Here is a 27,434-nt window from a genome sequence, read left to right on the forward strand (position 1 = left end):
CTCTGCTCTCCCCTCTCGCTGGTCCTCTGCTCTCCCCTCTCGCTGGTCCTCTGCTCTCCCCTCTCGCTGGTCCTCTGCTCTCCCCTCTCGCTGGTCCTCTGCTCTCCCCTCTCGCTGGTCCTCTGCTCTCCCCTCTCGCTGGTCCTCTGCTCTCCCCTCTCGCTGGTCCTCTGCTCTCCCCTCTCGCTGGTCCTCTGCTCTCCCCTCTCGCTGGTCCTCTGCTCTCCCCTCTCGCTGGTCCTCTGCTCTCCCCTCTCGCTGGTCCTCTGCTCTCCCCTCTCGCTGGTCCTCTGCTCTCCCCTCTCGCTGGTCCTCTGCTCTCCCCTCTCGCTGGTCCTCTGCTCTCCCCTCTCGCTGGTCCTCTGCTCTCCCCTCTCGCTGGTCCACCACTCTCCCCTCTCGCTGGTCCTCTGCTCTCCCCTCTTGCTGGTCCACCACTCTCCCTTCTCATGCTGTTTTAACTGATCCACTGCTTTCCCTGTTGGGATGGTGTTGGTTACAAAACAGGTCTGTTAGAGCAGTCTTCATAGTCTTCTTATTTTAAGAGCAAGTCTTTATCAACTGCTTATATGTAAAGGGTACAGACAAGGAGCTACCTCCATGTCTAGGTCTTAACATGCCTCTGCTCAACACCATACTGACCCTAGGTTTGGGTTACATCACTGTGTGGGTAGTACTGTACTCAGTCACACATTAACCTAGTGAGTACTGGACCTTTATACTACACTACTTCCTAAGCCTTTACACCCTGGATATGGAGTTACATTAGTTTACTTCAAGTCTTACATTGTAATTAGTCTTCTGCATTTACCTGGTTGTTACTGCCTTAGTTCTATTCCAATATTATTGCTGATACTGTGTTAGCATTATTACAATATTCTCAGTAACCCACCTGTCACCTTCAAGTCCTTGAAGTTTGAGGTTCGAGTGACCTGGAGGCCTTATAACCCTTCCACATCTCGTTCACCGTTCTGTCCAAGGAGTAGTAGGCTCTGTTGGTTCTGGTTCTTGCTGTTGGCTCGGAGGTTGGACTAGCATTTGGGTATGCTTTCATTCTTTACTTCCATGCTTTATGTGGAACCACGCTTGGTTCGTCCAACTGTAGTATTTTTGCACAGTTGCTGTTATTCTTGATCATTTCTTGGTGGGATGACGAGCATGGTATTCACCCCCTTGGCACTGCTTTTTATTCCGCTTTCTTTGTGTGAGCCTCCTCGAAGCCCTCTGAAGGAGGAGGAGGAGATTTAGCATTACACTCACCACTGCTCTTTGTTGTCAATGGTGAGAGACTGATACCGGATTCCAGCCTCCCTTGTGGTTGTGGCATGTTGGCTGGAAGTTGCAGTGTTGTGCACAGCGGTTGCTGTACCATCATCGTAGTTGGAGGTAGAGGCTTCTTGGACTGCTGATGATTCTCTGGCACTGTTTCCACTGGATGTGTCATGGTAATCTTGTGGGCGGTAGGACCATTGCGAACTTTCCTGAACCTAGAATAATAATGAGCAAAAACGCTCCACAAATAGACAAGAGAGATCAAAGGTGAAATTCAAGCCTGAATACTCTTTAGTGTTTGAGTACTTGGGGCTGTGTAGTTCTGGTTGGCTAACAACAGTGAGAGTCTTGACATCCTCTGCCTTTTGGAGGGGATCCAGGGCTTTGCAGGCATCCCTGCTCAGGAGAGACAAAGGCTGGTTATGGATGACGTACATCAGCTTAAAGATCTGTTTGCTGCCAAATCTCATGTGGTTCCAGGATCATGCTAATGACCAGGAGCCGGACTCCTCCTGCCCCAGAAAGTGGGGCGTCTGTTGTTCGAAGCCATGGCTCCTCGGCTGACAGGACTGTCACGTTGGCACCTGAACCTAATTTAAAATTTGTCAGATGGCCGTTTACCCAGATGTCAGCATTCCAAAATGAAGAACCACAACCTTTGATCTCACCCAAGAAGCAGGACTGTGTGTCTTCTGGGTTTCTGGTCTCGACCTCATGGATTACCTTTGCTCTCCTCTTGCGCTGTTTTATCCGTCCATCGTTCTCTCCTCTCGCGCTGTTTTATCTGGTCCACTGATCTCTCCTTTCGCACTGTTTTATCCAGTCTTTCACTCTCTCCTCTCACACTTTTTCATCTGTTCCCCTGCTCCCTTCTCTTGCACTGTTTTTTCTGGTCCCCCGCTCTCTCCTCTTGTGCTGTTTTATCAGGTCCCCCACTCTCTCCTCTCACACTGTTATATCCGGCCTGTCAATCTTTCCTCTCGCACTGTTTTATCTGGCCCACCACGCTCCCTCTCTTTCTCTTCCTGCGCTGTTTTATCTGGTCCCCCGCTCTCTCCTCTCACACTGTTTTATCTGGTCCCCCGCTCTCTCTACTTAGGCTGTTTTATTGGGCCCCCCACTCTCTCCTCTCACACTGTTTCATTTAGTCCACCACTCTCACCTTTCACGCTGTTTTATCTGGTCCTCCTCTTTCTCCTCTTGTACTCTTTTACCTAGTCCATCGCATTCTATCCTCTCGTGCTGTTTAATCTGGTCTCCCGCCCTCTCCTCTCATGCTGTTTTATCCAGTCTATCACTCTCTCCTCCTTATGCTGTTTTATCTGGCCCCCACTCTCTCCTCCCATTCTGTTTTATCTGTTCTGCCGCTCTGTCCTCTCGTGCTCTTTTATCTGGTCCGTCTGTCATGCTCCCCTGTTGTGCTGTTTATCTGGTCCCGCACCCCCTCCACTCGTACTGTTTTATCTAGCCTGTAGCCCTCTCCTGTTGTGATGTTTTATCCGGTCTGCCGCTCTCTCCTCATGCTGTTTTATCTGGTATCCAGATCTCTCTGCAATGTTTTATCAGGTCATTGGTCTCTCCTCCCACGTTGTTTTACCTGGTCCATCGCTCTCTCATCCTGCACTATTTTATCTGCTCCACCACGCTCTTCTCTCGCACTGTTTTATCTGGTCCCCTGCTCTCTCCTCTCGCACTGTTTTATCTGGTCCCCCGCTCTCTTCTCGCACTGTTTTATCTGGTCCCCCGCTCTCTCCTCTCACACTGTTTTATCTGGTCCTCCGCTCTCTTCTCTCGCACTGTTTTATCTGGTCCTCCGCTCTCTTCTCTCACACTGTTTTATCTGGTCCCCCGCTCTCTTCTTTCACACTGTTTTATCTGGTCCTCCGCTCTCTTCTCTCACACTGTTTTATCTGGTCCTCCGCTCTCTTCTCTCGCACTGTTTTATCTGGTCCTCCGCTCTCTTCTCTCGCACTGTTTTATCTGGTCCTCCGCTCCCTTCTCTCGCACTGTTTTATCTGGCCCCTGAACTTTTATTGGATGGTTGGCTGACTGCAACTTGCTCTGCAAGAGCCCAAAGACCTTTAGGCACAAGGCTAACAAACAACTCAGTACAAAATCTGGTCAAATTGTGTTTAACTGGATTATGTTTTACACATAACTATACCCTTTCCAGTATCATATCAGTTCACTTAAGTCTGTAGGTCTTTGAGTCAATTACAGCACAGAAGGAGGCCATTTGGCCCATCGAGTCCATGCCAGAGAATGTAAATAACAGAGGAAGATTTCAAACCATCAACCTCTGAGTTATGGGCCCAGCACATTTCATTGTGCCACTCTGCCACACAAGCTCTGAACCGGATGATGTACTGATTGAAGGTTCACCCTGTGACCAGGAGAAATTCCTCCGCATTCATTCCATTGATCAAATTGAATCAGCTCTCAACTGATTCACCACCACATCCAATACCAAATTCACGTCTTCAAAGCTGAAATTGCTGCTAGTGTGATAACATGTAGGAAATTGCTCATTTCTATCTTTCAACTGGATTATTTTCCTTGCAAATGCCATTTCCAACCTTTGTTTCAACCTATTTTTACAATTTCCTGCTACATTTCCAGTCCCCTCAGGGCTAAGTGGAGGTAGCAATTTGTCAAATTTGATTTGATTACTGGTGGGGATCTCCCTATTTTCAGCCACTTACTGTGATTTGCGATTTTCACTTTCTCTTTCCTTTCTGCACTCAGCATGCCTGGCACTATTGCTCCAGGAATATCCCCGCTGGGGTGCCTCCGGTCAGCTGTGGTCACATCAGGCAGAAACTCCAAAATGCTGTGCATAAGGGATTTTCTGTTAATGTACCACTGAGGTTATGGCATCTGACTGGGAAATTCTCCAGTTTTGTTCTTACTACTGTCCAGATGGCTAAGGGGAAACAACCAGTTTCATTATACAGTTCAAGATTGCCTGACATACTGATATACATTGATATTCAGTGGCATTACCATCACTGAATCCTCCACTATCAACACCCTTGGGATTACCATTGACCAGAAACTGAACTGGACTAGCCATATAAATACTGTGGCTACAAGAGCAGGTCAGAGGCTAGGAATCCTGCAACGAAAAACTCACCTCTTGACTCCCCAAAGCCTGTCCACCATCTACAAGGCACAAGTCAGGAGTGTGATGGAATCCTCCCCACTTGCCTGGATGAGTGTAGCTCCCACAACACTCAAGAAGCTCAACACCATCCAGGACAAAGCAGCCATCTTGATTGGCAGCAGACACATGGGAACACCACCACCTGGAAGTTCCCCTCTAAGTCACTCGCCATCCTGACTTGGAAATATATCAGCCATTCCTTCACTGTCGCTGGGTCAAAATCCTGGAACTCCCTCCCTAACAGCCCTATGGGTGTACCTTCCCCACACGGACTGCAGTGGTTCAAGAAGGCAGCTCACCCCCACCTTCTCAAGGGCAATTAGGGACGGGCAATAAATGCTGGTCCAGCCAGCAAAGCCCACATCCCATGAATGAATAAAAAAAATCTCACTGCTGTCTTAAAGACTTGCATTTGTATAGTGCCTTTCATGACCAGCAACTGCCCCAAAGAAATTTAAAGTCAATAAAATACTTTTCGTAATCAGCAGTCACTGCTGTAATATCGGAAACGAGGCAGCCAAGTTTTGCACAGCAAAATCCTACAACAATGTGATAATGACTAGATCGCTCAGTTTTGTGATGTTGATTGAGGGATAAATGTTGGTCAGGATACCGGGGAGCAAGGTGGTGTGGGTGGGAGGGGTGTAGGAGGAGCCCCCCTGCTCTTCTTCAAAATAGTGCCACAGGATACTTTGCATCTATCTGAGTGGGCAGACTTGGGTCTCATCCGAAAGATGGCACCTCCGACAATGCAACACTCTACCAGTACTGCAGTGGGAGTGTCAGCTTTGATTTTTGTGTTCAAGAACTCAATTCAATCTGAGTCTGATTGCTTCATGCAAACTCCGATAGAGCGCTGACAGGTGTGAAGGGCCTGCCTCTAATTTCTCATATTTGCTAACAGATTACAGTAGACATATGGAACAAGACCTTGCTTTAAATTGCACTCTGACATGGGATGTCCCAGAGAGAGGCTACACAGAAACATACAATCTGATCAAATTGGTGAGGTTAGATATTGGTTGTAATGAATAACTGTAAAAAATCTTTCTGTAGCTCACATTACATAGAATTTATAGCACCGAAACAGAGCATTTGACCCATCTGTCCATACTGATGCTTATGCTTCAAACGAGGCCCCTCTAACCTTACCTCTTCTTACTGTATCAACATAACCTTCTATTTCCTTCTCCCACATGTATTTATCTTGCTTCCCCCCTAAATGCATCTATGCTGTCGTTTCAACTACACCATGTGGTCGAGATTTCCACATTCTCACCATTCCCTCGCTAAAGAAAGCAACGCAGAGTAATTATACGCAATGTATATTCTGCTCGTCTTCACACAATGAGTTCTTGATGTCAGGTAGAAGATGGTTCATATATATTAGTTGCAGTAAGTCTGGCTCGGCAATACATCACTCAGATGAGGGATATTGGTACTTAATAAACTTGAGCTCATCCAAAACTCTGCTGCCATACATTAACTGGTGCCTAGTAGCATTCATGCCACATCCTTGACTGAATTACACTGGCTATCGGACAGTTTTATTGTTGTTTTCAAATCCCTCCATAGCTATACCCCTCACTATCTCTGTAACTTCCTCCAGCTATCCAATCTGTGCTCCTCCACTTCTGGCCTCTTGCACATGCCCGATTTTAATCTCTTCTTTTAAAATTCATTCATGTGATGTGGGCTTCGCTGGCTGGGCCAGCATTTATTGGCCATCCCTTGAGAAGGTGGGGGTGAGCTGCCTTCTTGAACCGCTGAAGTCCCAGTGGTATAGGTACACCCACAGTGCTGTTAGGGAGTTCCAGGATTTTGACTAGCGACATTGACAAGCAGAAGCAGGCCGCTGCCCATGATGATGTTCCTGACTCACTTTGTTTTCTCTCACTTGAATGAATAAAAGATCCTCATATAAAATCTTTGCAACGCTGATCCTCACCTGAAGGTGTTGATTAGGGTGTGGGTCAATAGTTCTATTCTGAACCTACAGGTGATATTTTCCTTTGCCTCGTCTGGAAATATAAGGCCAATTGTAACAATTCTGATCAGTCAGGTGGGTGCTGATGAGTTGGATAGAAGCTGGCACCATCTAATAAAAGAATTTATGTGCATTTATATTGCATCTTCAGGACTTCCTAAAGCACTTTGCAGTCAATGAAGTGCTTTTGAAGTGTAGTGACTGTGGTAATGGAGGAAACACAGCAGCTAATTGGCACACAGCAAACTTTCACAAACAGCAATGTGATAACTTGAGAACATAGAAATAGGAGCAGGAGGAGGCCATTCAGCCTTTCGAGCCTGCTCCACCACTTAACGAGGTCCTGGCTGATGATCTACGTCAACACCATTTTCAGGTACGATCCCCTTATCCCTTGATGTTTTTAATATGTAGAAATCTTTCGATCTCAAGTCTTGAACATAATGACAGCCTCTGGGGCAGAGAATTCCGAAGATTCACCACTTTCTGGGTGAAGAAATTCTTCATTTCAGTCCTAAATGGCCTGCCCCTTATTCTGAGACTGTGTTCTCTGCTTCTAGACCCTCCTCCCCCAACCCCAGCCAAGGGAAACATCCTTCAGGCATCTACCCTGTTAAGCCCTGTAAGTATTTTGTAGTTTTGAATCACCTCTTGTTCTTTTAAACTCCAGAGTTTAGAGCCCAGTCAATTTAAACTTTCCTCATAAACCAATCCCTCCATTAGTTTGGTGAACCTTTGCTACACTCCCTCTGTGGCAAGTATATCTTTCCTTGGGTAAGGAGACCAAAACTGTACACAATACCTGCAGGTGTTATCTCATCAAAGCTCTATATAATATACTCAAATCCTCTTATAACAATGGCCAACATACCATTTGCCTTTTTAATTGCTTGCTGTACCTGCATGTTAGCTGTCAGTGACTCATGAACAAAGACACCCAAATCCTTTTGAAGTTTAACACTTCCCAGCCTCTCACCATTGAAGAAATACTTTGTCGGAGAGAACCAGGTCATCAACAATTTTGTGTTAAACAGAAAATTGTCCCTCCCGTTCTTCCCATATCTTTGGCCAAAATCTTAAATCTTATGTCCCCTAATCTTTGTACCATCAGCTAATGGGAAGAATGTTTTTTTATCCACCTGATCTAAATGTCAGAATGTCGTACACCTCTTACCAAATCTCCCCTAAATCTCCTTTGCTCCAAGGAGAGCAACCCTAGTTTCTCAAATGAATAACCTGTATTTAATGATGTTGATTGAAGGATAAATATTGGCCAGGAGCCCATAGAACTTCCCTGCTCGTCTCTGAAATAGTACTATGGGATCCTTTAGATCTCCTGAGAGCACTACAGGACCTTGGTTTAACATCTGGTAGGTAGCACCTCTGACCAAACAGTATGGCACTAAAATGTTCATGTGGGACTTGATCCTTCAATTTGCCGCCTTAGGAAGTAAGAGTTCTACCACTGAGCTGCAGCTAATATGTGCCTGCGTGTTTAGTAATATGCTTTACTGAGTCGTCACTCCCTTTAAACCCGTGTATTTTGCACCTTGTGCTTTTATCCAGTCTTTGCATTCTTAAAAATGCCCTGCTCCTCATGCTCTCTCTGAGAGAGGAAAACACAAAAAGGCTGCCTGGGAAATACCTTCAAAATGGAGTCAGTGGCAGCAGTGCAAAGATAAATGAGCAGCTTTCTTACCACCAACCTGCTTCACATGATTCTATGCTGCAGCTCACAATGTAGAAGAATTATTTCAAAACGTTCCCTCACCTCTTCCCTTGGGGCATTGTATTTCAGTGATTACACTCCGAGATGATGCAGTGGCTCAGAATATCAATGCAAGTAACACACGGTGATGGAGAGAGGAACCTAATCCTCTTGCGCCTACAGATAGCATACACGAAGCAACTGTTCTTGCCTGTAACCTGGCTCATTAACAGGGCAAGTGCAAACTTGTCAGGCACAATGAAAGCTCGAGAACAAAATCTCTCACTTTACAATCTGTTGTTTTGTTAAATTGGATAGCAGTCAAATTGCTATCAAGAGCCTATTAAAAACATCAGCTGAAATTCTGTGCTGTGTTATTGGGTGTGTGTCAGGTTTATTTAGTGAAGTGGCTTTGCTTTACCCAATATTACAGCACGGGTGGTTATTTGGCCCATTGTGCCTGTGCTGGCTCTTTGCAAGAACTTGACAATTAGTCCCACTCCCCTATTTCTTCCCTGTAAGAAATATTTACCCAGGCCCTCCTAGTTGGGATCAACAAAGCCTTGTTAGTTCTCAAAATACTTAAATTGAGCAATTTTACAGATGCTGGGTACTTAATACTTTATTTGGGTAGCGTTATGGATGTGAGGCATTATCCCTTAAAACCAGATAAATCTTGGCCAGTGTCATGGGATCTTTTATGCTCACATGAGAACATGCTTACAGAGATAGCACCTCCAGGAGTACAGCATCCCTCAATAGGACAGTGGAATGTCAGCCAAGATTATTTGCTCAAATCTCTGGAGTGGGGTTTCAGTGCCAACTGACTGAGGAATCATGTGGTACTTTTCCCCCTGCCCATCCCCCAAAACACGTTACACAGTGGCACCTAAACCTAATATTGCATGCTGCGACCTCTAAGAGAACAAACCCCATAACCAGTGAGGTAGGCTGGCAAGAACATAATCAGTTTAAAAAAAAAAAATCAAGCAAGGTGAATGAGTTTCTGTGGCAGTGCTATTCATTCATGGGATGTGTCATTGACAGGACCATTATTTATTGACCATGTGGTATCACTTAGTGTGGCACTTCCAGGATTTTAACCCAGCGACCAAAGAATTGTGATATAGTTTCAAGACGGATTATGTGCGACTTTGAGATTCCTATGCATCTGATGCCCTTTCTAGGTGGCAAAAATCATGGGCTTGGAAGGTAATTTGAGGGTGCCTTGTTGAGTTGCTGCAGTGTATCTTTTAAATGATGCATACCGTGGCCCATGGGAGAGAGTGAGTGAATGTTCATGTTGGATTAGGCATTGATCAAGTGGAGCATTTTGGGCTGTATGGTACAGAGCTTCCTGTATTGTTGAAGCTGCACTAGGCAAATGCAACACTCTCCATCATATACCAGGCTTGCCCCTTAAAACGGTGGGCAGGCTTTGGGTAGTCAAGTGTTGAGTCTCAAAATTTCCAGCCTCTGGGCTTTTATATGGCTGATCCTGTTCAGTTTCTGGTCAATGGTAACCACCCCATCCACCATTTCCACCCCCAACCCCCATGACAGTGGATATAGCTCCATAGGGAGTGAATGATGCTGGAGTATGTTTATAAAATATGCAAACATGTCTCCAACCAAGAGCAGTCAAGTAGTTACAAATATTTTTCAAAGTGAATTATAACTACAGAAACCATGGCACATTTTGAAATCAGTTTACTTTGTTGACTGTTGGCAAAACAATTACAAGAAATACAAATTGCGTGACTTAGGCTGGATCACTCACTGCTCCACATTTGGAGCCATGAACATGGAGTAGTAGGAGAAGTAGTTAACACAAACTCAATTAAATGCACAGCTAGTCAGATTCTTTCATATAATAGATTGGGAGGAGGGAAACAAGGGGAACTTGAACTAAAGGAATGGAGTGCAGTAAAATAGTGACAATAATCAGCTCAGCATTAATAAAAACCTGCAAACTCATTTAAAAACTTGATGGTAAAAGATTTGGAAAACATGCCAAATTCACATGTGACACTAGTAATATGGCAGCAGAGGTAGCAAGGCATTTGCACAGAACAGAACAAAATTAAAAAAGGTTAACCAATATTAAGAGTCACTGAACCACTTGACAACTTGGAAGGGGAATACACCTTCCTTTACTGACTGTGCTGTGGTAAACTGACCAAGTAGAGGAAGGTTGTTATCCTCATTTATGATTTTACAATTCCCAACCATCTTCCAATCCCTTTCCAGATTTTTGTATTGGAAATCCAGAAGGGTCACATTTGTACAGAGCAGCAGCATCAGGTTGAAGGTGCATGGAGGGAGTTACAACACTGACATTTACACAGAACCCCACACTAGCCTCATTCAAAACAGTATCTGATTGCAGCTACAGTCAGTGTCAGTGATTGCAGGTTCCTTGCCTTCATTTGGCCAGTGGAGACGGTGCCTGGAGCCATGGAGTTACCTCCAGGCAGACATCCAGTCTAATTAGGTACCACTGTTGCACTTTTTTTTTTTTTAAATTTGTTTTTTTATAAATAAATATATGTTCTGCGTGTAAATTTAACAAGTAGAAAGACAAAACCATTTAGCAAACATGCTAGTCAGAAAGCAGCCCTGTAAACATTTACATTTAAAAAAAAAACAGGACAGAAAAGGTTGCATTGTGCACACAGGACTGGACATACTGATTTAAACCCAGTAGTGCTGTGCAGGGTTGATTTTCCCAGCTGTCCACAGTTCAAGTAGAACTTGACATAATATACACACTGTACTACTCAGGATGCATGAAGAGTCTAGGGCTTTTACAGTAACTGGTCACACAAGGCTCTAGAAAAACAGGATAATAAATTAACATACATCAACTCTGCAATTATTAAATTCCTTCTGCAAAATCTGTACAATATACATTTATTCACAAATCAAAAACCAGGGCAAGCTGGGCTCAAGCCTATAGTCTGGCACCAATCTTATGGGCAGGCTCAGTAGTGAGGAGGACCCAGAGAGCAAGAGTGTCCCCCACAAGTATTATGATGTGGGAAGATGCCAAGTACATACACGTTGCAGATGCAGCCTTCAGTAAAATCCAGTGTATTCTGATCTGATGCAGAATTGCAGCTAGCATTGAATTGTAAGGAAACACACTGGGCTTTGAATATAAAAAAAGTTTGACCTCAAAGCCAAGATGTTTAATATATTACAGGTTTTTGCTTAGAGTAGCCCAAGTGCAGCTAGCTATTTATTAGTCTTGGCTTAGAGAAGAAGGGGTAGCAGGAGACACGAATGCCAACTGACTCACCTCATTCTTGCTTAGACAACTGTACACAGGGAGAAACAACATGCAATTTACAAAACATACAACCTAGGCAAAGTGAGCCTCAGGCCACACTTCATCTTCAGTCAGTCAGTCATTAGTAACTTCAAATAGTGTCCACTTCTGACTTCATTTCAGAGATCAGAGCCTTCAGTGAGGAATCTTGATGAAAAAGTTGTCCCAAAAGCAGTTTCTTGCACTTTATGAAAACCAGGAGTTCAAGTCATACCTGGGAAGTTGGGTTTTTAGAAAAACCCTTCACAATAAAAAAAACATCCACAGTAACAGCACACAGTGCAAATGAAAATTTAAATAACCTAACAAGCATTCTGTTACGTGGAGTGGCTTTGCTGAAGGGTCAGCAACAGAAGTGTAAGAAAAAGAACTTGGGTAGCTCGGATGGAACAACAGAAATAAAGTCTATCTCCACAGGCAGCAATCACTGAGGCACTTTGTGTCAGGCTCCTCTTATCAAGCGCCATAGTCTTCCAAGCTCACGACAGCTCTCTGCAAGAGAAGGGGCTTCAGTTAGTGCGTAGAAACCAAAAGAGAAAAAAAATTACAAAGTTTGTGTATAACAGGTGTTTGGGAAGACACAGCTAAACCTCAAGTCTCAATCTCCATCTAAAGTGGCACATGGAATAAAAGCAACTGTAAAGTCTGGGTTGCCATGGTTATTTAATACAAACCCATCTTTGATGCTAAAGCATATGGCACGACTGCAGCACAATCTGAGCCAATGCTAGGCAATGCATTTTGGATAAGATGCTAAGAGATCCCAAAATGTTTGCTCTGCTGGATCATGTCAAGAGGAACAAAATATGGTTGGTATACAGGCAGGTATGAGTTTCAATGGTCAAAAAAAACTTACACAACCTTGTGACAAATTACATCCTGCCAAAATTTCTAATTTCCTACTGGAGCAGCAGGTTGATCAAAAAGCCAGGTTGCCATTGTGCCCAAACAGGGAGGGGAGGGATTTTACATCAAAGGTTCCTTGATTGGTGAGTGTTGGGGCAGGGGTGGTGAAAAGAGAAAAATAATGTGCATTTCCCCAATGATGCATGTTCAGGCTCAGCTCAGGGTTTGCTAGAGGACTGATTCTTTGAAGCTACAACAAAGACTTAAAAATCCAAACAGTGGTGGCTCACCGTGGGATATGTGTAGCCAACTTGGTTCCGGGTGATGTGGACCTCATCATCTTCTGTGGTCTTCTGGTAGACAGGGTTATCGAAGTTTATGCTGTTAGTGTTCTTCAATCTCCAGTTTTTCCAAATGAAAAAAGTAGCAGTCCCAAGTAATGATAAGATGGCTGGGAATAGGAAGAGTTTAATTGTCACCTTCCAGAAATTTCAGTGCACAGTACAGGTAGATACTGAACAGAGTAGGGCATTAATATTGTTAAGGCATGATGGACTGACAACTCATGATATATATTCCCAGTTGCAGAGAAATCTAGTTTTTGCTCTCTCCATTGACCCTGCAATGGGTGGGGTGACCATTTTTTTCTGCCCTTCACTGCACCTAGGACAAACCGTACCCATCTAGGTAGGATGGAACCAACCAAAAAGGTGAATATAGGTAGTATCCCCCCTGCTTTCAACATCAAGTGCTTGGTAACAGCTCGCTGGCACTTGAGAGCAGGGTCTGCTCTAAAACATAGCACCAGGATTTACACAACAGGCCAGAGCTGCAAATTGCTTATGTGTTCACCTTGTTACAAAATTAACTGAACTTACCCAGAGGTAAAACGATCCACAAGGCGTTAGTCCCTCTGTGGCCTTCTGTAGCAGCCTCAGCTGTGAGCACATGTGCTGCAGCAAAGGAAACAGAACAATAAGCAGCCTGAAAACACACTCCACTGGAAGACTAATTAACAGTTCAAAGTAAGCTTTTAAACAAAAAAAAGTGATGAGAAAGGCAGCTGAAGAACTTACCTTGATGTGAAACTGTGAGCATCTCATGGAGGGTAGGGAGTACTGTGGGTTCAGCATGGTCTGATGGAATGTTAGAGGTTTGGGTTATTTTCCTGGTTGTGAGGGTCTCAGCATGCGGAGGACTGGTTAAGGTTTTGACAGTGCTCGACTTGGTGGTAGACATGATAGTACCTAAAGATGATTAGATGTTGAGCAGTGAGTATAGTGACAATTGAGCCCAAATCAAAATCCCCCTGGAGTAACCCAAGGGAAGCACAGTATGACAAGTTTCTTCTCAGGAAATACTGTTACCTTCCAAAACTTCTCAATACTCCATCACCTCATTATCCCTTTCATCTACAAAAGCATCCAACAGGTTTCCTCCCCAGTCCCCTATTCTTCCTTCTCCTTCTAAGAGCCCCTTACAACTGACTTTGGCTAATTTCAGAAACCATCCACCCCCAACCACAGTATTGTTTATAGCTCGGTGTCCATTTGTCTCCCAATCTTCTGAGGTGCTTTGGGGCTCATCGCTACCACCGAAGAATGAAAAATGTAATATATAAATGCAAATTTGTGCCCCATTGATCAAACAAGTTATAACAACAAAAAAATAAAGTAGACTTGTTACAGAGCAGAGACACTAACCTGTGATGCAGCTTCTCATGTCCGGCCCCAGTTGCATTCCATCAGGGCAAACGCAGGTGTACTTTGGAGAATGGACACTGATCTGTGGTGCTGGAAGGCACAGATGCTCACAACCACCATTTACTTGCCCATTCTGCTCACACCAGTTAACACCTAGAAAAATTAACACCACACTGGTTACATGAATTCTCTAAAACTCTACAATAGGTGTAATGCAACAATCACTTTAATGATGTGACATCAAAGTGTTCAAGATACTTCAGAAGGATATTTACCAAAGTTACTGAATCAGGTGGCCAAAAAGAAGTAGGTTGAGGGATGGAGGGAAATTGCAGTGCTTAGGGTCTGGGCAGCTGAAAGCACAGCTGCCAACAGTAGAGTAATTAAAACAGGGCAATTAACAAATAGAAAATCACAAACAGATTATCTACAGCAGATCATGCTTAGGAGTGGCAGTAGATTACAAGATTGTCTCAATCTTTTGCTTCTCGTACTTTATCAATTTGCTGCTCAAGGGAAGTTGAAGGGGCAAACTGGGACATTGAACGTTTTTAAAAAAAGAGGACTGAACTTTCAGCTGTAATGGCGCTGAAACCACTGAAGGTTCTTTCATTTTCAGGTTCAGTGTGCTGGAGGGCCAACTACAGTTCTACAGTGGGAGCAACTAGACCTGCATCAAGTTATTGGGCTCTGATTGAAAATGGAAAGTCCTTTAACTCATACTGACCTTTGGGTTGTCGGAGGTGGTGGTAGAGGACAATGTCCTGAGGAACATCCAGGTTCTCAATGACTGTTAGGATATCACCCCCTGTGAGTCTGTTGGCACTGAAAATGGCCTCATGATCTGTATCAGTCCAAAAGATCTTGTCCTAATAATAGGTAGGAGGGTTGAAAAAAGCCATCAGCAAAATGCATCTTGATGAATTCTGCTTTAATTAAATATATCAAGTGTCAAAAGAGGTGACAACCCTGAGATTGTAAATCCATCTGAACAGGAGGCAGAGCCATTTTTCCTCAATAGTGCCATTTTTACATTTATAGTGGAATCAGAGACTTCATCTAATCAGACAAAGACTCCGGGGTCTATGGCTCAATTTATAGCAGTATATCCAAGAGAGACTTTGGTCCCTTGCAACAAGGGCATGTTTAGTTTATAACCAATTGCAGATCATAATTAAAAGCAGGCCAAATCAAAAATCTCTTGGTAGTACACATATAGGATGTAGGATGTAGCATTACAGTCAATTTGTTGCTTAAGGTAGCAAGGCTTCTTATTTGCTGGTAGCAGTTTATAATGGAATAGCTTGTTAAGGAACTTCAGAATCAACCATGGGGCGAGTCATATACCACACTTGTACAAAGATTGCAACTTTCTTTCCCAAAAGGTAATAGTGAAACAATTGTGTTTTTATAATTTGTCACTTTTACTAATATCAAAATTTGAAATGGAATTCAAATTCTCAAACTTGAAAATTGGGATTTTTACATCATTCGCTGGATTATTAATACAGACTCTGAATGACCTGTTCAGTAACAACCACTACAACTACCATAATCCTTTCTACCTCAAGTATCACCCCACCCTCCAACACGAATCTTGACCATAATACTGATCCATCAGAACTGAAACAAACTTTAAATCCTAATGTCCACTCAGAGTCTTACACAAGAGCCACTCACCTCAAACAAAGCTACAGAGAAGGGATGAGTCAGCTTGTCTGGAGAAATGATCAAGGTCTTCCTGTTGTCTCCCCCAACACCGATACTGGACAAAGTGTGCAACTTGGAGTCCACCCAATAAAGCCGCTGATTCACCAAGTCTGAAACAAGCAGAGCACAAATCACACACAGTCCCAACATGGTTCAAGCAGAGACCAAGCAAGGAATATTGCTGTGCAGCTCCAATCATTTGTTTTAAGAATCAGATATACAGCAAGTACCTCACACAAGCCTAGAGTCCAGAACTAGCATGATTTGGGAACATTGGCAAACCCAGATAGTTACATTTGGGACACACTTGGAAGATCTATGCTAGACTGCTCCTCCACCAGCAGCAACCCACTCAACTTTTAAACTGTCACTGGTTGATATTCCATTGGAGGGAATGAAAATGTCTAATGTGTCATAAGAGGCACACTCACCTAGAGTGATTCCATTTGGCCATTCAATCTGTGTAGTGACCAGTGGAATGCGGTCCACTCCATTCAAGCCTCCTTTCTCAATCTTGGCAGGGGTCCCCCAATCGCTCCAATACAGGAAGCTGGTGGGAAAAGAATCAGTAATTAAAACCTCCTACCACCTGAAAGGATACTCATGTTAGTATAGAAACAATAATCCAATGACAAAAGTAAAAGCAAGTCAGTTAAATCCCTATAAAAAGATAAAAACAAAAAACTGCGGATGCTGGAAATTCAAAACAAAAACAGAATTACCTGGAAAAACTCAGCAGGTCTGGCAGCATCGGCGGAGAAGAAAAGAGTTGACATTTCGAGTCCTCATGACCATGAGGACTCGAAACGTCAACTCTTTTCTTCTCCGCCAATGCTGCCAGACCTGCTGAGTTTTTCCAGGTAATTCTGTTTTTGTTTTCAGTTAAATCCCTTCCTGTTCCCACCTACCCTACAGCCCAGGTAGAGTTGCTGTATTTATCCTGGTTATTTTGGGATAATCAAATGTCCCATTTTCAAGTCACTTTGACAACAAGACAGCAGTAGAGGATTAACTAAAATTATCCTCAAAAATCCACAGCTCGTCACTGCAACAACATTGGTCTTGGTGAGACCATAAGACCTCCACCCTCTGTTAGAGGCCTATTCTCACTGCCACCTCCCCTAGCTTTATTGAAGTTATTCATACCCGTGAACTGGATCCACTGCAATGGCCCTGGGCTTTGAAAGCTGTTCTTTAACCAGGACCTTTCTCTTAGTTCCAGCTGTGTTAGCTACAGAGATGGTGCTGGTTAGAAAATCTGTCCAGTAGATGTTCTGGTGAATCCAGTCTACAGCTAAGCCATCTGGTGCCTTGATTTCAGTCTCAATCACTGTAGAATGATGGGAAGAATTCTCAGCTTTGTCCATGTGGGCACTGAAAGAAAAAAAATGAACAAAATCAAACCAAGAAAAAAAAAAGGCTTATTAAAAAAAGGTCCAGTTTAATTTGAAATCTTGGGAGATGGTGCTTTGAGTTTATAAAAGGAGATGGATTCACTCCAGCACCTTTTAACAAGTCTACAGGTTAAAGGGTTTCTTCCATTTGTGCAAAGCCCTTCAGGGGAATAGAATTGTCTTCAGATTGCTTTATGCTCAATTTAGGTCAGGAATATTGGAATTACTGGCCATGTCTGTCACCAATCCCCTCCAAGCTACTGAAAGCATCTCACCTGAATATTTTTTTCTGAAACTGGTCAGCCCAATAGATCTTGTTTGCAGCCACCTCCATGTCCAGTGCCACCACATTCTTCAGCCTGGGAATCAGCTGTGTGTACTCACTCCGATCAAGGGTCAGCTTTCTGACTTCGTGCCGGTTGGTGAAGAATAAGTAGGCAACTGTACCTAAGGCAACAAAATGACTAGAGTAAGACTCAACCTATTTGTAACCATTTCATATAAACTGAGCCCATTGTTTAGGAAAAAAAATGCAGCTCCAGGGCATGCACTTGCAGGATGCTGACCTCAAAAGTTACACACTATACATGTAGGCTGGTAACAGAACCGACCTTGATGAAGGTTACGCACTGTACACATGTATGCTGGCAACAGCGGTGCCTTCTGCTGAAGCAGAAGGTTAACTTTCTAAATCTATATACAACAGTAGGAAACCATGGATTAACTCTGCCAAGTTTCTGACCTTGGTTACCAGCAGGGAAAAGACACTGATGTTTTAGCATTTGGTTACAAAATTATCAGGAAGGGGCAAAACAGAAGAGGCACCCTTAGATGTCTCTTAAACGGCGTGGACAATAACCAGCAATGGTTGGTGGCAAACTGATGCACTAGTGAAAGTGCTATGATTTCTCTTTAAGACATCCAGAGAAGAAAGAGTTTAACCTATTAAGAATGCAGATTGTTACAGCTGCTAGAACTCAAACAAGGCCATGGAGATTCCCCAGAGGTGGTTCTTACCAATTGCTTTGCATTGCCTGGTCACCGGGTCCATGTGATAGCCCTCAAGACACTCGCACTTGAATCCACCTTCCAGATTGATGCAATTCTGGCTGCACGTGTCTGGGTTCTCGCACTCATCAATATCTGAAAGTCACAACCCATGCCATTTCCAAAAAGCTCTTGGTACAGCAATAGCCACTAACAGAACAGATGCTGGATAGAAAAGGAAAGCTCATTCTTACCTTCACACTTCACATTATCAACTAGTCTGAAGCCAGGTCGACAGAGACACTCATAGCCGATCTTTAGGTCTCTACAGATGTGTGAGCAGCCGCCATTTTCATTCAGGCATTCGTTCTCACCTAGGCAAAACAGGGCGTTCAGTGGAATCAAAGTCATTAGATCAGACGCAACTCACTAACTTTCATCTGATCAGGTCAGACATCTTGATAAAGCAATGGATTCCTCACCCCATCCTCAACAGTCTCCAGAGTTACATGCCAGCTCATGCTTTGTTATCTCCTTTCCACTCACTGGCAAAATTTCAACCCTCAACTTTGAAATTCTCTTCACCTCACTTTCAAAGCTTTGCCAGCCCTGTTCATTAGCAGATACATAATCTGCCCGTGACCCCACTCCGTCTGTTCCAATCCAAAACCCTCAAAACCACAGCCTTTTTTGACATGTATTTGGGTGAACCACAACTTGTACTTGTGCTGCTGCCTAAGCACTGGGTAATTTAGAGGAACTAAACTCCATTTCTCAATTCTAAAGTTTGCCCAATACCTTAAAACACATGAGACATATTAGTTCTTGACGTACCACATTCCTTCAAAGGCTCATCTGACCAGTCTCTGCAGTCCCGCTGTTTGTCACAAACTTTGTCCAGCATAATACACTCGCCACTATTGCATTTGAACTTGTGGGGGCCTTCACACTTGGTCACTGTTGAGCAGAGATGAGGCAGCTTGTTAACAATCATGTTCCCTACTATTTGTCAGCAGATGAAAGCCACAAGTAGTAAATCAACAGAAGTGATCCAGTGAAGTGGCAAATTAACTTGGCTCAGGCCAGAGAGGGCAGCATGTCTTGATATTTTGTGGGTTCCTTCTCTAATCTATGCCATGTTAACCAACATGAACAGGAAGCAGTGGTTTGGGCATCTTGGTCCTGACACCAAAGTCGCTGAGAAAGTGAAAAGGCTAGGTTTTCATGTCTGCTGGCTTACTAGTCACCGCTATTGAAAGTGTATTAATTCAGATGCCAAGTGTAGACAATGTCTGTTCACTCTCAGTAATGGGCAGCCTGGTATAGTATCATGGACAGCTACTGTAGAAGGTGAGCCTGTTTTGAGGAGATGAGGAAAAGGGGGGGAGGGGCAGAAGAGAAAGGCAACAATAAAAATATACATGTTCTACAGGTTTTGGGCTCGTTTTCCACTCCTTAACTTTAACAATTATAAAAACTATGATACTGACTGGCATTCGTTAGTCTTGAGGCACCAGCTTAAATGGAAAGGATTCTAGTTGTAGGACAAGGTGTGGATGCCCAGACAGATTAGCAACATATTCAAGGTAATTAATGTGGGACCAGTGGTCAACATGGAGAAGGGGGAAAGAAAATTAGTCATTTAAACTTCAGCTGTGCCTATATTTTACAATAGTTCCATTGGCAGTACTTCAGTCAAGGATAGAGTAGGCAATTCTGATTTAATGAAATAAACCCACCATTTACACAGCCAGCTTCATCACTCCGGTCATGACAGTCAAATTCCTTATTACACTGGAGGCTTCCATGAACACAAGTCCCATCATTGCACTGAAATTCGTCTGGCCGGCAAGTTGTTACAGCTAAAAAAAAGATTTAAAAGTCTTAGTGACTATCTTGTGCATACTTGAAAACAAAACTCCTGTTTAATAGTGCTAAAGATGTTATGTATGGTATGAGGGGAAGTCATTCTGAATACTGTCCCTGCCAGATACTGGCTTCTTTCCTCTCTCCATATTCCCCTCAGCTGCAGCAGGAAACTCAGCAGCAGTTTAACCCCAATCACCAGCAGAGCTGCATAAGATGTATCATCAGTTTGAATGTAAAGACTCATGTAGGAAACCCAGTAATCTGAGTTAATTTGCTTTCTGTTCATCCAAGTGTCAGAGCAGAAGCAAAAGCTGTACCTAAAGGGTGGTGGCTGAAAGTTGGCTATGCCAAGGGAGTGACATTTACAAACACTTACCACAGCCTCTCTCATCGGATTGATCCCTGCAGTCTACGTTAGCGTCACAGCGCCATTTCATGTGGATGCACTCTCCGCTGCCACAGTGGAACTCCAGGGCAGAGCAGGGATTGGGCGGTTCAAATGTAGGGGATCGGCCACAATTCTGTGGTAGCTCATCAGACTCATCAGGGCAATCCGGATCATCATCGCAGGCCCAGAGTTTTGGAATGCAAACCTTGCTCTTAGTGCACTGGAACATGTGAGGCCCACAGGTCCGCTCTGGACATGCCGCCTCGTCACTACCATCGGTGCAGTCCTGGTCCTCGTCACAGACAAACTTCAGAGAGATGCAGTTCCCATCATGGCACTGGAACTCGTGGTCTTTGCAGATATGAGTGGCTATTGGACGAGAGAGAGAGAGAGAGAGAGAGAGAGAGAGATTGATCAGTCACAGGCTGTTTCTATTCCAGTAAGCAATTGGAAATGCCTCCTGCAAATTTGAGTGAGCATGGAAGGAGAATCAGAGGATTACTTACGGCAGTTCTCCTCATCGGAGCCATTTTCACAATCTTTTTGGGAGTCGCAGCGCCAGGATGCTGGGATACACTTGTTAACACGGCCACCACAACTGAACTCAAGGGAGCTGCAGGTCTTATTCTCTGGAAGATTAAAGATTCAGAATCTGAAGATGCACAAAAAACCTCAAGAACAGCCACAGAATATCAATCTTTTTCAGATGGGGAGAAAGTCCTAGTTGCAGTACAAAGTTCTACTTTATCCTCACAGGTTAGTCACACTCTGCGTTTACTGGTTACTAATTATGCAAACTGTGAAATCTGCCCCACCAAAAGCTGACCATCCTTCATCAGACTAACTATTCCACTCACCTTCCTCCTACATGAGGATATGATGAATACCTCCCACCACCCTTCCATCATAATGTGATATTGTGAACATTCCCTGCTCCACTTTATGCTTCCATAGCACTAATGAAGTTCCACTTACTGCATGTCTCCAGCGACTCGTCAGAGCCGTCTGCACACTCCGATTGCCCGTCACACAGCCAGTGGACTCGAATACATTTCCCGTCACCACATCGGAAATGGTTCTGATCGCAAAGTCCAGTTGCTGCAAGATAAAAGGAAACAGGTCACCCTAATGCGATGTGTTGGTTGGAGGGAGAGGGGGGAGGGGGGAAAAAAAATGGAAAGAAAGCCCAAAATTGAACACAAGAAATTAAATGTTGGAGTCAATTCATCTTGGGAGAGCTGGCCAACTGGATCTGGCTCACCATGGACAAAAATCACATGTTCTATGCAGTTGCACTGAGGCACAAGTCAACCAGCAATCATCCCTGTAGCAGGTTTTTCTACCTGGTTTCCAGGCTGGGGTGTGCCTCACTCATTAGCTATTTTGACCTTTACTCCCCTCAGAACATGTCAAGAATGCCCAACCTATTATTAAGACAAGTCCATTCAGCCTATTCAGAAAGTCTCACCACTTCAGCATCTGTTTGTTGCACAAAGTCAATGTTTTTGTCTCTATGCAGAGACAGTGTGAAGATTTTTAAAACCAGTTTGAACGTATCCCTCTGCTCAGTTTAAACAGGACATTCTCCAGACCTTCCCCCACCACCCAAGACACTGCTTTTTCCAGGTGGAAAAGCCAAACTTTCCACAAGAAAAATTATAGAAGAAGTGAAATTTAAGCTAACCTCAAGGCTTGAGGTGAGAGAGAGAGAGAGAGAGAAATCAGGCTTTTGTGTAAAGGATTCCCAGACTTGGCCCCACCCCTCCCCCAAGGAAAGTTAATTTTGCTCAAGCGGAAATTCCAGCCAAGCTTCCCCCAATCCCTTTGATATCTGTAGTAGAAACTTTTACACTCACTGAGTCACCCAGAGTGTAATGGTGCACGCATCACCCATTCGCTGTTCAAAGTGGGCTGACAGGCTCTCAAGAAACGATTGGCTTGCTGATCACTGCTCATTTCAAAAATGACGAACCACATCATGGCCCCACCCCCCATTCACACCAGGAAGTGAGTACAGAAATTAAAACAGGACGTTCAGATTGTGAATATTGTAATAAGGCAATGGCACTTCTGCAGCAAGCTCATAAGGAGGGTACAACCCCGGGGCAATAGGGTAGAACCACAGCATCTTTTGAAAACAAAATTCCTTTCTTCAGAAGCCATGTACCAAGTTGAAAGAGTGGAAGAAGGGCATAACTTAGGGATAAAACTAATTGGTGTGCTATACAAGTTAATGGCTAAATTACATAGCCAGTCATTCTGCTCCCAATCTAATGTCTAGCTTTATGACAGATCATTAACTTTATTGGTTTTAATAAGTTATAGTACTCATGAGGGAAACTTCTTGATTGTATATCTGGATCAGCACAAACCCACAACGTTTTTATTCAGAGAGGACAGTGACACCAACTGAGCTAAGACTGATAATCTGTTTAATCTCTGTCAGCACAGCAGTGAATCTTAGAAACACATACTTTAAGGTTTTCAAAAGGGGAAAGAGGCAGTGGTACTAGTCAGCACTTCAAAAGTCCTTACACAGCAGCAGCCAGGCAAGATATGTACTCACACGCAAAGGTTTAACACCCATTTCATCTTTCTAGCATGAGCCAGCCAGCATGCTGCTGGTTATACGACAAGACATATCTAGCAGGCAATTCTAAACTGACCTCTGGAATTAGATTCTAAGTAAACAGAACTCACCTGCCCAGCCATCAACACCCCTTCTATGCTTGAGTCAGATGCAAAACTAAAAAAAGTGTAGGAAAGTACCAGGTTATCAACATAGTAAAAGGTTTCCCCTTTTATAAAGATTTGATATTGTTTGTGCAAAGATAACAGCCCCAATACTGAACACTGCTGCCCACACATTCTATCCCAATACCATTCATTGAGTCACTGCCGCCCACTGTGCTGACTCAGTGGGTAGAATTCCACTAGCACAGGAGAAGATCAGAGAGAAAAAAAGGCTTTGGTCAATATGCACCACTAGCCCAAGAGCACAGATGCTAGTTACAGCATGATACCCCCAGGTAACACCTGATGCTGTGAAAACTGGAGAGGAACCTGGGAGTTTAGACTACACAGGCTAGCTGCTCACCCCACTAATCAGAGGCTGGGAACCAAGAAAATATTTTGTTAGAATAAGATTTGATGAGGTATTTAAAAATTATGAAATGATAAAGTAGAGAAAAACTATTTCCAGTAAACAAAGAATGCAGAAGGAATATAGACAAAGATTAAATCAAAAATTTAAAACAGAGCAAGCAGGAAGGAAAGAAAGGAGATTGAGAGGCATTACCAGAGTTAGTGATTAGAGACCATAAAAATACTGTATGAAATCAGATCAGATGAAGGGAAAACGGGAGCCGAGGGAAGGTGAAACCACTTGTGCAGTACAAGCAAGGACTGGTTGAGCTAAATTGACAGTGAGTTCTGCAGATCATAGCAAACGTCAGCCAGGGAGAACCACTAAAGTCAACAATATCAAGGTAGCTACACTCCACATTTATATGCATCATTAGAAATTTCCAGTAGACAAGCTACACAATCACCAATGACGGTGACTAGGACACATCCTAACTCAGTGTTGGTAGGTACGACACTTCACCCAAGCACAGGTGGGTTTTGACTTTTGGACATTTGCCTGACAAGAGACTGCCAGCCAGTTCAGAATTCAGTTAGAGCCGGAAATGGTGCACTTTTGGTGCATTGTACATGAATCACACTAACTACAAAGAATGCATTTCAAACAAAGGCAGTGCACTCAAATGACACTGATGTGGCCAAACACAACGCAACTCAGTTACCCCAGGTCCCAATAATTCTCCAGAGATGATAGCTGGATTTCAAACAGATTTGTTATCAAAATGGACCATTGGTACGAAGCTGTTAACAGCATGTTCAAAGTCCCACAGTCAGTTTGCAGTGCAATGCCCAGCCTTACTCGGGTTGGTGCCAAGAAGGAAAAATGAACCAAGTTACAATTCAACCAGCTGAAGATGATGGCTATTGGATCAGAATAAATCACATTAATGCTTAATCATCTTATGGGACAATCAATACACCTCATACTTGAACACTGCAAAGACCCAGACGCCCAGCACGATCTAATCTCATCCAAATTAAAGTTTGGCAACATCCATCTCACTGCCTATTTCGATAGGGCCATCACACCTCTTGGGGTACACACCACCCTTCCGCACAGGCAATGGTTTTCTGAAAACCACCACAAGAGGATTTGACACTGCACCCCCACTACAGGGTACTGAGACCAGTGGCTCGTTTCTACCAATGAAGTGCAGGATGCTTTGCCCAAATAGCATCAGAATGCTCCTCTTATGTCTTGCCTGCATGCCCACAACAATCGATCTTGAAATGAACACAGCAGTATTGGACTCAATTCAAAAAGACATTCTCCATACACCCTGGAGAGCCGTCTCCCTGCTTCATAAGCTTTGAAGCCTTTGTAACAAACTTTTCCCAATTGATGCCAAGCATGTGTACTTAAGCATAATTCTGCAGTGAACAAGACAAGGCAGTCCCCTGGGAATACAGTAAAAGTATGAAAAGAGTTAGATTAAATGTGATGTTTTAGTAGTCTGAAAAGATTAAAAATGCTATTGCGCAGGGGGTTTGTTACCATTCTAGTATAAGGGGATCTGACAACTTGTTTGCACTGGGCATAACAGTGAGCTTTATTTTTTCCCTCACTGCCAACTCATCAATCCCCTCCCCAAAAAAAAGGCGGTTGAATGAAGTCAGGACCTGTGTTGATCAACAGCAGCTTCTTAGTCAACAGAAGGCAGCCTGATCATACCATGCTAGGTCAGCCAATCAGAAGCCACTTATTTGCACAAGCCATTATATATGTTTTAAAAAAGGGAGCGGCTGGTCAATTCAAATTGTTTGATTGTATTGCTTGTAGTTAAGGAAGTTAATGACTCCCAGAAAAGAGCAACTACAACCTAGAGGTTTACAGATTCAAAAGAGTCAATAGGAATTGCAAATCTTAGGGAAATAGGGATGAACTCATAACACTGACTACCACCCTGAGTAAATGCTGTGCTCAACTCCAGTCCACCCATTGCAACTCACCATTTCATTCATAAAAATTTTAGATGAGTCACTAAGCAATACAAAATTTAGTTTTATTATTTCCATATTTGAGCTTCCCTACAGATCAGATATTGTAACAGCTCACAGAACCATTAGATAGCAAGTAGAGGTTTATTTGTTCTGACTTTATTTACAAAATGCTTTCTACTCTCTCCCCCCACCACACCCCATCCCTACCATCTGTAAAGCATAGAGAGAGAACTTCAGCAACACCAACCCTCCCTTGCCCAAATAACCATTTTTAAACAGGCAGCGATAGTCAATAGGTTATTCAACAAAAGGGCACCTAGCATTGATCCCTTCCTCATTCAAAACAACCCACCCAAACCACTCAGCAGTAACTTCAGCAGCTTGCATTTTCTGCCACAAAACAGCAGAATTAGCAATAACTGTTAAGACGAGTAACAAGCAGTCAAATTCACACCAGCCTGGAGGCCTGAATGGGAAACTCCCAGACTGTACGAGCTAAACACTGGATGGTATCTTCACGATACAAATAGTATAATGAAAACTTTCATTCCTATAGTACCTTTTTATAACACCTCAATGGGCTTAACAACTGGTTTTTAAAGTATAGCGACTGCTGCAAGTTGAGAATCAACTTGCGCACGGCAAGATCCCAAGGAAATAAGTAACCAGACACTGTTTCTAGTGGCAACTCCCTCCCTCCTTCGAAAGGAGGAACCTTGTGCATCCACCTGAGATGTTCAATTTAGCACCTCGCGCTAAAGAAGGACACTCCTGTCACTCAGCCTAGATTCCAGGCACCAGTTTCTGTCTACTGGAGACTGACCACCCCACCCCACAATCTGACTTCAGAGGCAGAGCCTGCTCGCCACTGACCCAGCTTGGATATTTCTAGCTTCATTCCCCGCCCCCCCGGCCGGGCTGGACAGCGCGCCTACAACTCCCAGAATGCTCCACGCGCACGCCCTTGTCCCCGCCCCAGGGGGGCGGAGCCCACTGCACCAGCCCGGGAAAGCGCCGCTTCCATTGGTCAAGGGGGCGGCACCTCAGAATCTCCTGTTCGGAGAGCAGCCAATCAGCAGCCGGTCCCGGCAACGCTCGAGCCGCGGAGGGGGTTAAACGGACGCCGGAGAGTAGAGGGGTGGTTGGGGGGAGACAGGCATGGCGGCCGGAGTCCCGAAGAGTGTGAGAGATTAACAAATAAAAAAGAAAACCCGATCGAGCCCGGCCCCCCTCAAACACCTCGGTTCTCGCACCTCAACAGCTCCTCATTCATTCGCTGGTTTTGGCTTTTCACCTCCGCCCTCACTCAACACACAATTCACTCACTCACCCCTCCCCGGGGCTCCACTCACCAGCGGCGGCGACGTCCTCCGGCAAGCAGGCGACAAAGAGCAGCAACAGAGCCAGCGCTTTCCCCATGACCGTCCGTACACGCCGGTCTCTCGCTCAGCGAATGTGGAGCTGCCCTCCCGCCCATCCGGGTATTTCAACAAGGGGGCGCGAGCCAGCGGTGGTGTGATTCTGGGGCCCCGCCCCCTTTTAAAGGGACAGGCCCCGCTTGCCGCTCCCCCTCCCCTCCCCTCCCGCCTCAGCATCCGAGACTCGTCGCTTTCCCATCCCATGCCATCCCATCCCTCACGCCCAAAGCCAGCACTTGGGTGAGGGTGACCAGCCAAACACTGTTGGTGCTGCTAAATCTTGGGTCCTCAAAGATATTCCCTTTATTTACATTAGGGCGCTGCTAATAAACATCCAGCCCTTAGGAAGGACACTTACTTCAAAGAGATGGTGTCCACTCCCCTTCTACTAACTTGTTTATGTGTCAATTTTATCAACACGCATTTATTTTCCAACTTGTACCCTTTTCCCTTTGATTTTTCTTTTTAAAAAATAAATGATTATTCATTTCTTCACGGGGGTGTGGGTGTCGCTGGCACCTATGCCCACCCATAATTACCCCCTTGAGATGCACTCAGCAATTGATGTACAAA

The 27,434-nt window shown here is 44.2% G+C and overlaps 1 protein-coding gene across 1 annotated transcript; it reads right to left on the reverse strand.

The window, feature by feature from the left end:
• Nucleotides 1-9,823: 9,823 nt before the first annotated feature.
• ldlra (low density lipoprotein receptor a) lies at nucleotides 9,824-26,931 on the reverse strand. The gene is made up of 18 exons (XM_041177191.1): nucleotides 26,796-26,931; nucleotides 21,334-21,456; nucleotides 20,865-20,987; nucleotides 20,347-20,727; nucleotides 19,841-19,963; nucleotides 18,936-19,058; nucleotides 18,356-18,475; nucleotides 18,132-18,257; nucleotides 17,390-17,561; nucleotides 16,867-17,094; nucleotides 16,152-16,270; nucleotides 15,691-15,830; nucleotides 14,738-14,879; nucleotides 14,011-14,163; nucleotides 13,384-13,554; nucleotides 13,186-13,260; nucleotides 12,598-12,758; nucleotides 9,824-11,953 (listed from the first exon to the last, which is right to left on the reverse strand). Exons 1-18 carry the CDS (start codon nucleotides 26,860-26,862, stop codon nucleotides 11,918-11,920), a joined length of 2,583 nt encoding a protein of 860 aa, XP_041033125.1. The 5' UTR covers nucleotides 26,863-26,931; the 3' UTR covers nucleotides 9,824-11,917.
• Between the last annotated feature and the right edge of the window lie 503 nt (nucleotides 26,932-27,434).

Source organism: Carcharodon carcharias, chromosome 30 (genome assembly GCF_017639515.1).
Source record: "Carcharodon carcharias isolate sCarCar2 chromosome 30, sCarCar2.pri, whole genome shotgun sequence".
NCBI classification, from domain to species: Eukaryota; Metazoa; Chordata; class Chondrichthyes; order Lamniformes; family Lamnidae; genus Carcharodon; species Carcharodon carcharias.